The 10945-nt window shown below is 31.1% G+C and overlaps 1 protein-coding gene across 2 annotated transcripts; it reads left to right on the top strand.

Moving 5' to 3' along the window:
• The first annotated feature begins 4213 nt into the window (after positions 1 to 4213).
• LOC126668395 (protein ALP1-like) lies at positions 4214 to 8589 on the top strand. 2 transcript variants are annotated; one of them, XM_050361608.2, is made up of 3 exons: positions 4214 to 4412; positions 4511 to 4702; positions 7279 to 8589. In XM_050361608.2, exons 2-3 carry the CDS (start codon positions 4543 to 4545, stop codon positions 8325 to 8327), a joined length of 1209 nt encoding a protein of 402 aa, XP_050217565.1. In that variant the 5' UTR covers positions 4214 to 4412; positions 4511 to 4542; the 3' UTR covers positions 8328 to 8589. The 2 variants fall into 2 exon arrangements, with proteins under 2 accessions (XP_050217565.1, XP_050217559.1); XM_050361602.2 differs by having other exon boundaries at positions 4508 to 4702.
• The last annotated feature ends 2356 nt before the right edge of the window (positions 8590 to 10945 follow it).

Below are 10945 nucleotides of genomic sequence, written 5' to 3'. Positions count from 1 at the left end.
ACATATTTCATTTTTCTAAAACTAAATTTATAAAATTTCCAACATATAAGTGTCTTTGAATAAAATAACATAATACCAGGAAATAATAAACAATGCTAAATTATGAAATAGCACATATAAAAAACATATAAGTGTTTTAAAATAAAATAACAACATCTCCGGAAATACAAAACAACGCTACATTTATTTGTTCTTCCGTTTTTATTTGTTCTTCTGTTTTTTGCTGCACCCTTCTTCTAGACCTTCAGCCACATCAGATGGGCCTTCAGCAGCAGCAATCTCCACTTCCAAGGCTTCTACTTGGCCCTCATCTTCAGTGCCGTACCACTCTAGCAACAATATTTCATCACCTGGACCTTCTTCAACTCCCGCAGCATCTTCAACTGCCTCCACTGGACCATCTTCAACTGGCTCAAATGGACCATCTTCTTCAATTTCTTTCAATTCTAACTTGGGTCCACTCTCAGGCACCAAATTATGCACATCATCAGAGGTTAAATATCTAACGTAGACCTCAACCACACCTTCTTTTAGTCTAGCCCTTGCCATCTCCTCAACATCTCTATCATGTTCAAGAGGTTTTATCCCTCGATGATAGTCCAACTCTGGCTGCCTCCAATAATACATAACCAGCCCCTGCACTCCAATTTTTTTGGCCCACAAATCAAGCCTATTCAGTGACAGTTGGGAAATGTCAAAACATCTTGCACACACCTCGCCCCACAAATAACCACCTTCTCCAAATTCTCCATCGTAGTGCATAACAATTTCCAGGATCTCAGAATCCACTTCCACGGTACGGGCTGTTCAAACAAACAATATAGGGACATTCATTCACAGAAATTATGCAAAACAAATCAACAAATTTTACAACCAACTTGAGAATAACTCCCCCAAAAAAACATACCCATAAACCTAAAAATTTACAATAAACCTAAAATCACAATTTCAAGTATCCAAAAACACATACCCAAAAACCAACAAAATTACCATAAACACTAAAATTAAAATTCGAACCTGGCCGTTTCTTCCCTTTCGTCTCAGCACTGCCGAAGAAGATCTTTTCTTTTCCCATTATCTTCTTAGCCTGATTTACCATATAAAGATATCAATACCAAAAATGTGTCCACATGACAGTAACTCTACAAAAATTAATCAACCATTTTTTTCATACCCGGATTTGTTCTTCCTCGAAATGCAACGCTTGCGAACTACAGAACGAGAGAAAATGAAGAGCAACCAAACGACGATGACAAACATCTAGGTCAGAGGAGATGGGAAATAGAAAAAGACTGATTTCAAAAACAAATATAATGAAGAAGAAAGAGTAAGTCAGAAGGTGAAAAAAGAGAGAGAGAAAATTAACTCAGTCGGTTAAATTTTAAAATTTGATTTTAAAATTTGAAAATTTGAAAGGTCACGTGGGTCGACAGGTGGCGAGGAAAACGCATGCAAACGATTAAATCGTTGGCGGCGCCGCGATTCTGTGTTTTTTTTTCAGAAGGGCCGTGAATGGCCGCCATAAAGGTCAGGGGGTTTAGTGAAACTTTTGAAAGGTGAGGGGGTTTAGGGAAACTTAGTGCAAAGGTCGAGGACCGTCCATGATTATTAGCCGTCAGAAGGGGAGACGGTTCCTGACAAAATTTAAGTTTTTTTGTATATTTTTACCTTAATTGACTTTTTTTATACTTGGTGCCAAGATGAGATAGTGAGATGATCCTTTGTTCTTTTAAATATCATTATATAAGGAATGAATGGCATTAATTCGTGCAAATTACTTTGACATCTCTCACGTATAATATAATTTAAATTTCCATCATTTTTATTAAAAATCGAATAATATGGTCCTTTATTTATATTTTCATTAATATCTTAATATTGTTTTTATTTTCAATATTAGTCAACTAAGTCAAAATAATTAATGCCAAAAATTAAACTTTAATTTGATCTATAACTTACTTTTCATATAAATATTGATATAAATAAAATTAAAATTACATTTTTATGTGATCTAACGGTTTAATGAATCAAATTTTAGTTTTTTCTATTTCCATTAATTTTAAATTTTTAAATTAGTCTTAAGCTTCTTATCACTCTTATTTTCTGTTACTGAAAATAAAAATAAAAAAATAAAATTTTGAAATAATTTTTTTAAAACATATTTAATCTCATAAAAATATAATTATTATTTATACTTTTAAAAAATAAATATTAAAATTAAACTGAAATTTAATTCTACTAGTCATATTCTTTGACTTAGTTGATTAACATAAAAAATAAACAAAAAAACTAAAATGTTAACATAAATAAAAATAAAGAACCATATCGATAAATTTTCAAATAACAAAAATGAAATATAAATTAGAATAAATATCAAACGTGTCAGAATAATTTACACTATTAATCATAATATATATTTAATTTGTTTTATCCAAATTACCAGTAAATCATATATGTCACTATAGTTAAAATTGTATAAGCGTTAGACATCATTTTATTAAATTGTGGGTTCTATTTATTCTACAAGCATTCTATTCTCTTCAATAATAATAAAATATTGTAATTAACTTTTACGTATCTTATAATAAAAAGAAATGATAATGATAATGATTCTTTCAAATTTATTGTATATAATCTATTATATTCAATTAATATACTCTTTTTTTATAAAATTAATAATGTTCATCAATTTAATGTTTTTTTATCTATATCATTTATTTACTAAAGGAGGATGCAAATTGACAGAAGAACACGATATATCAACGAATTAATTAATAAAATACTTAAAGAACATTAAACTAATTATAAAAAATAACAAGATTTAACAAAAATAACAATGTAAAACAATAATTTAACAAATTTATAGGTAACATAATAAATAAAAATTAACAAAATGAAACTTAACTATAAAATACAATTAAAAACTAGTGTTACTGTGGTAGCAGTGGACAACGGCGGTGTTAATAGATGGTGGTGGCAGCGGCAAGGAAGAATTCCAAACGGAATTGTTTGTTATTAATCCATCGATTAATATAAATCAAACAATTTTTTTTTGGATAAATATATGCTGTTTTACAGTAGTTGTCCAATCTCATTTAGTTTTCTTAATAAATAATATAATCATATAAGTATTATATTTGATCAACTAGTTGTCTATTTTATTGGTCAACATTAATTTTTTATTTTTTGGATTTGACTTATTTTTTAAAATGTTGAGGAAAGAAATAGATATCATTTTAACTTAAAACTCAATTCCAATTATGAAAGTTAAAGATTGCAAATGATCATCTAATCTAATCTAATCGTGGATTCAAACATCAACCTATGGCTATGGGTATGTAATTTCGGCTGATTCTTCTATAATGCAGTTCAACACTATACCACTGATAATAAAAATGTAAATTTCATTTAGAAGTATATATTTTCATTTATTTAATAAACAAAAAATTTATTTGTAAAAAATAAACGCATAATTTTTTCTATTTTTATTACAACCAAAAATATATAAATTTATATAGTTTGAATTATACCTACGTGAACATAATTTTTCTTTTATAATTGGAAAAAGATCGTGTTTGAGAAAAATTAAACCCACAACTTAACAGTTTACCAGTTAAGATGTAGCTCATGAGAATTGTTTGATTAATACAAAAATTATTTTGATACAGATCTAATTTTAGGCAAAAAAATAATATTTAAAAACAAAAAAGTTAGAAATCTATAACCATTGAGCTAAGAGAAGTGTTTTTCAAAAGTTTGCAACAAATTTTTGTTTATACATACATCTCTCTATAAAATTTAACTTTCTTTTTTTTTTTCCCCATCCCATTTCCAAGATTTCGCTCAAACTAATTCGGATCCGACCCGTATAGGTGAGTCTGTTAACGGGGTTTTTTGCATTCATTAGACTCGAACTCGAGATTTTGTTTAAGCGATAACAACCGTTTACTACTTGAACCAATCTCCGTTGGTAACTTTCTCTTTAAAATCAAATCAAACAAAAAATATTTTTCTACTACTGTTGCTGCTATACTTCTAATACTTCAGCAGCTATTTACAATAAGCTATTTTTCTTTTTTCCAATTTTTCTGCCACATTGTCTTAAAGGCTCAACCCACATGTTCCTTTTCATTTCTTAACACATAGATTTAGTTCATTTATTTATTTATACATACATTAATCAATATAAATACACATAATCATATTCACATCTCTATTTTTTTCATTTGTAGTTATTTTTAATGTGAATTTTGTGTCCATCATTTATATGCATGTTTCAAAAACCACACAAAAAAACAAACACTGCAACCAACTAAAAGTTTGAGTTTTGAGTTATGATTTAGATTTTTGCATGTTATATACACTACCCACTACTGCTCTCATCATTGTTTCATGATCTTTTTGTGTTTTTGGTGAGTGTTATCTGTAATGGGTATTGCTTATTATTCTCCAAATATATGATTTTTATTTCGGTTTCTTTAAAAATCTCTGCTTTTATTTTTTGCAGCAGTAGCTCTAGTTTTGAGTGTTGGATTTAATTTGATGGGTCCTATCAGAGGATACAAAAAAAGGAAAAGGACAGATAAAAGAAGCCAAGAGAATGGCTCTTCTCCTCCTGCTTCTGGTTCTGCTTCTGGTTCTGGGTCAATAGATAAAGATGAACCGTTGGATTGGTTTGATGAGTTCTCTAAACGGGTTAATGGTATTTTTCTTTTCTTTATATATATATTTTGTTTATTGTTCTGTATTCTGGTTATTGCTATGGTTGATCATGAGAAATGGGAAATGAAGTTTGTTATTTATATGTTTGTTTTTGGTTGAGTTGAATTAGTTTTTGGTTGATTTGACTAGCTTTAATTTGCTGCTAATTTTATCAAATTTATGTGTTAAGAGTTGAGACATTGGGAGGGATCCCTAATTAATCTGGATTTTGATAATATTCTGGTTTGTAGTTTATCAGATTAATGTATGGATAAGTCTCTGAGGTGGTTTTCTTGTGATTGAACTATATGCATTTGCCATTTCAGAAAATTATGTGTCATTTCAGGTAGTTTTCTTTTGTTACAATCGAGAAAATCCAGTTATTATGGTTGAACAATTAGAGTTTTTTTTTTATATATATATACTTTGTAGATGAAGAAACTTGGTTTTTTTTATCCTTGATACAGTTAATGGATAGTTCTAGTAGGGAAATTGTATTTGGTTAGGTGTCAAGCGGGTTGACCTGTGTTAATAAGTAGAGAGTGGAGGCATTTTTAGATGTTCTTTATGTGTTCAATTAGCCGATATCCTAGCTTAGAATCTGTCAATAAGTTTTGCTTGTCTATGATGCTACGAAGAAGGTTGAGTGGTTTTCCGAAATATCATTGACTACAGAAATTAAAACATATCTAAGGTAGTACTACTCTGCATTACCAGATTATGCATCTATTAGCAACAAATTGCGTATCATGGCAGACCTGTGAAGAATGTAGTTCGTTGTGAGTCTCCTGACAGCAACCGGGTCTTGAATGCCACAGCCTGTTGATCTTCAATTCCCCTTAAACTCTTTGCTTTACTAGGATTAGCTGATAAAGACTTAATTAATTTGACTATTTGCTGAATTTGAAGTTTCTCGGAATTAGGCAGTGGTCAATTAGAGGTTCGGAGATAATAGGCTAAACGCTAGTGGAATTCCTCAGTTTCGAGATTCTAGGAAGGAATGCAGACTTGAGAAAGCTCTCTGAAAAAGTGGCCGTAGTCTTCCATTTTACGGCATTTAGGATCTTTTTATATTTTATATCATGAAATAGAAGCTTCATTGCATATAGATCAGTAGATTCAGATATCAAATATTTTCAATAGTCAATATAATGGTTAATGTGAATTATTTTGAATTTGGTTTTTCAGCAGCTTGAGTTTGTGAGATATGAAATTCATTTCTTATGTAATGCACCATTTAGATCACTTGTTAGCATACTCGGCTACTGCAAGAAGAACAGATTAGATCTTTTTTTGATAATTAGTACCCTGTTAAATTTTATTATCCGAGGGTGGTGTATCTGTGTATTTAAAAGTAGGTATGTTTAGACAGTACATGTAAAAATAGGGATGAGTTTGCTGTAAATGTGAAAATACGTATGGATATACTAATATTATATGCAGTTAAAGAAATGTTATTCTGTACTAATTGCCAGTAAATACTTGTACCAAATTGCTAATATGCAGATTAATAATCTTGCATCGAGTAAAAATGCAAGCATATTGGTATATAAATAAATACGGGGACCAACTTCAAACACTAATCCTCTGTACAAATATGACTGCATTACTGTTCTTTAAGTGTCCGGAGGACTGTTGTCACAGTGCAGTGAATGCTTATTGAGCGTCCACATAATCAAACCCAAATAGTCCTGGATAGTGGTTTGTTGGTTTAGGTCAGTATTTTTACTTTTTCTGAATGGTTTCCTCGACACTGATTGCTATTAGTATTAGGTACTTCTCGACAAAAAGTGTCTGTTTAAATCTCATCTCTTATGTCTAACATTATATGGTGTCACACGCTACAATATTCTCAAGCTTGTCTCAATAATATGTGCTTCACTTCAACAACAATTAAATCAATCGGGTTTTGATTTAATGAACAGGAAAGAAAGATTGAGAAAATTCTCCTTTTTTATCTTTTGATCTGTTTTTTATTCGTTTACATTTGCAGTGAACGTAATTTTACAAAAGTAAGCCTCTCAATGCTTGACTTTCGGTTAATGTCTTATCTGGTTTCTTCGACCCTGTCTTATTAGAAGAAATTGCAAGTTAAACATAAATTCGTGTTGGCAAGCTGTAACGCTAAGCATTGTTCTTGTTTAAATCACCGTCCCAAGAAATATATAGATGGTATATGTGTTTAAATAGCATCACTCCAGCCGTGATGTTAGATATACATTATTATTTGTTTATCTTTCTAACTGTAGTCTCTGTGAATAAGTGAAGTCGTTCATTAATGTAGATGATGATCATTATAACTAAGCAAATAGAATATTTATTTTCTTCTTATTCTTCGTCCCATTTCACTGCTGATATCATGTCTTATATATTTTCATTTTGTGCCTTAAATATTTGATTGTTATCAGATTTTTGAGTAACAAACTTATATAGTTCGATTTGCGTGACTACAATCTTTATTGCTGAGATGTTTTTGTCAATTCGGTGGAAGTTGCTCCAATGAGTCTAGAATTCATTTAAAATGCTAATATTTAGTCTAACTAGCAGTTTTTGTTTACATATTTGTCATGTCTGCAGGTCTTCAATCTCCATCAAAGAGTTCGAACAAGTTTGAATGCATTTTTAGAATGTCTAGGAGAACCTTCAACTACATTTGTTCACTCGTGAAGGAAGATATGGTGGCTAAATCAAGAGAATTTTCTTTTATAAATGGCAAGGTTTTATGCCTGCATGATCTCGTAGCTGTAGCTTTAAGAAGGCTGGGTTCGGGAGATTCTTTAGTGATGGTTGCTGAGTTCTTTGGAGTGAATCACTCGACCGTCTCTCAAGTAACTTGGCGATTTGTGGAGTCCATGGAAGAAAAGGGGCTTCACCACCTAAAGTGGCCTTCTAGTGAATCGGAACTGATGGACATAAAATCAAAGTTCGAGAAAATACAAGGTCTCCCGAATTGCTGCGGTGTGATTGATACCACACACATCATGATGCTGCTGTCTTCGTCGGACCCTACCAATAATATGTGGCTTGATCATGAAAAGAATCACAGCATGGTCTTGCAGGCTATTATAGACCCTGAGATGAGGTTCCGCGACATAGTCACTGGATGGCCAGGAAAATTGGAAGATTTGGTGGTATTTCAAAGTTCAAACTTCTATAAACTGTGTGAAAGAGGTGAAAGGCTGAACGGGAAAAAGCTACAGCTTTCTGAAGAATTGGAAATAAGGGAATATATAATCGGAGATTCAGGTTTTCCGCTATTACCATATCTTATTGTTCCTTATGAAGGAAAAGAACTCTCGGAACCAAAAGCCGAGTTCAACAAAAGGCATTCTGCAACTCAGATGATTGCCCATAAAGCATTAGCGAAGCTAAAGGACACGTGGAGGATCATTCAAGGAGTAATGTGGAGACCCGACAAACATAGATTGCCTAGAATTATTCTCGTCTGCTGCTTGTTGCATAATATCATTATCGATATGGAAGATGAGCCAGCGGGGGATGATATTCCTTCGTCTCACGAGCATGACTCGGGCTATCGGCAACAGATGTGCGAACCTGTCGACATGAAAGGTGAGTGTCTGAGAGACGAGCTGTGTTTGTACTTGTCAGGAAGATTACCACCATGAATAGCTATGATCAGTTACTCAAGAAATTAGTTTACTGTTACTTGAAGTTTGTTTCTGAGATAAACCCAGGCATTTTAAGGCTCTTGTTTGTTCAAAAAATAATAAAAAAAACTGTAAATACGTAGCAAAATTGGTGTATCAGTTGAAAATGCTCATGAAATCACGAGGTTAGACCATTTGAGAGAGGACATTTTATTACATTATAGAACAAGGTTAATTGTTTTTCTTACATAGTATTTGATTTGAATTTGATCCAGAATTATATACTATTAACTAGTAAAATTCCCTTGCTTCGCTTCGGACAATTATTAATTTAAATGTAAAATCATGACTAAAATTTTTTAAAATAAATATAACCTAACTAATTGATGAATAATACTTATAATCGGTAAATGAAAATTATTCAACGACATATATATTTAATACAATTTAAATTATTTACAAAAAAATACAATTATTTTTATCATATACCCCACCCTCCCATAATTCACTGAAATCTAAAATTTATCAATACTTACTTAGTAGTAATTTTTTTTCCTTCAATCTGACCTATTAATTATATGCAAAAAGATAAATGTAGTACAACCGTATTGATTTGTTTGTTTATATAATATTGTCGCCTTAGACATACTTTTTTAAATAACTACAATTTTGTTCTTTTTTAAATTGGGATTGGGAGCGTGCGAGGAATTGAACCCAGAGATAGATTCAACATTCAAGGTAGAGTTAAAGATAGGTCGAGCCCTATCTCAATTTTCTAAAAAAATTACATTTAAAGCATTTTAAAAAAAAATATATAAAAATGTCGTTCCTTAGATTTTAAAACATTATATTTTTTCAGTGTATGTATTTTGTAGTATTATATTTTATATCTTTTTAATTAAATTATGACTTATTTTAAATAATAGTCTGACTTCGTCACTGATCCACAATTTTAGAAGTATATTATTTAACGTTTATATTATATATTTTATAACACATTGTAATAACGATAAATTAAATTGTACACTATTTGATAAAAAAAATAACCTGATAAATTATTTTAACCATATACGAACAAATATATGTGTGATTGTTTTAAGTAAGAATAACATTTTATTATATTTTTTTTTTATGAAATATTGTGTCTATGTTAATTCAAAAATTACATTACCTAAGTATTATGACAAATAAATTAATATAAAAATGTAATCATTAATCATTTTAACCTTAATAGAGAAAGTAAATATGATATTTCCGAGAAAAAAAATAACATTGCAGCAAAAATCTAAATTTAAACCGTTTAATTAGTGAAGTGATGGTAGCCATTTAATGAACCATTCATCACATCCATTCATTATTATACCAAGGGATGCTCTCTACCGTTCAAATAAAGTTCATTAAGGCTTTGTTGTATTTTTTTTTTAAATGAATGTCTTTATAATAAATTTAAAGCTAATGGAAAGATAAAACTAATATACTTTTGGGCTTTATGTAAATAAATGAGAATACTTGTCCTCTTATATCAGAAAAAATAGAAAATTGCCTAAATAGTCTAAAAGTGGCACAAATGGTATCATAATATTGTCTAAAATCAGTGTTTTAAAAATCGAACCGGTGGCCGAACCGGTGAGGTTACCGGTTTCTGGTTCAACCGGTTCAATGACCGGTTCAACCGGTTTAAATAATTTAAAAAAATTTGAAAAAAATTCTGTTTGGCCGGTTTTTTATCGGTCCAATCCGGTTCAACACCCGGTTTTTTACCGGTTCATACCGGTTCAACCCGGTCTAATCCGGTTCAACCAAAAGATCCGGTTTTTTGCCTTCTCAGACCGGATTATTGTCCGGTTCGCGGTTCAACCGGTCCAACCGGCCGGTCCGGTTTTTAAAACACTGCCTAAAATAATTGAATGAAGGACAGAATAGTAAGTGAACCCAAAATAATGTTCAATGTACAGTATTTTTGGGTTCACTTTTATACTATATATATATATATATATATATATATATATATATATATATATATATATATATATATATATATATAGATCATACACACTACAAAAAATACTATAATTAGAACAATAATCTTACATGTGATCAATTTTGCTGCTAAAAATTATCTACAGCTTCAACTTTAAATATTGTAACTATTAGTAAATAATAAGCAATCAAATATTGTTATAGGTTAAGGTATATTTTCAATTGTTAAAAATTCGACGATTTTGTAGCCGACTTGGTGATCAGAGGACGACACGACGTGACAATCAAATACCTCAAGTAATTGATCACGCTGTTAACTTGTTTATTCAATTTAAAATCTAATTTAAGATACGCACACACATAGCTAGAAAATGAGCCCACATAGCTCAGACCCGAACACAAAATCTACAGTCCAGTATTGGCAAATAGCCATCGAACAAACATATACCGAGCATAACACATCTACCGAGCGTAGCAATCTCCAACCTAAAACCACTAATAAAAGAGGCATAACGATGCAAACAAACCAACGTGCATGCCGCCACCGAGCATGCTACCACTGAGCACAAAACACCTAACCAAGATAAGAAACATTTCCTGACAAACCATGCCTCTGACAAGAAGTACACTGATAGTACGCCGGCGCATCACACTGC

The sequence above is a fragment of the Mercurialis annua genome, linkage group LG1-X (assembly GCF_937616625.2).
Source record: "Mercurialis annua linkage group LG1-X, ddMerAnnu1.2, whole genome shotgun sequence".
Taxonomy (NCBI): Eukaryota; Viridiplantae; Streptophyta; class Magnoliopsida; order Malpighiales; family Euphorbiaceae; genus Mercurialis; species Mercurialis annua.
This window is presented reverse-complemented; position numbering and strand designations above follow the sequence as displayed.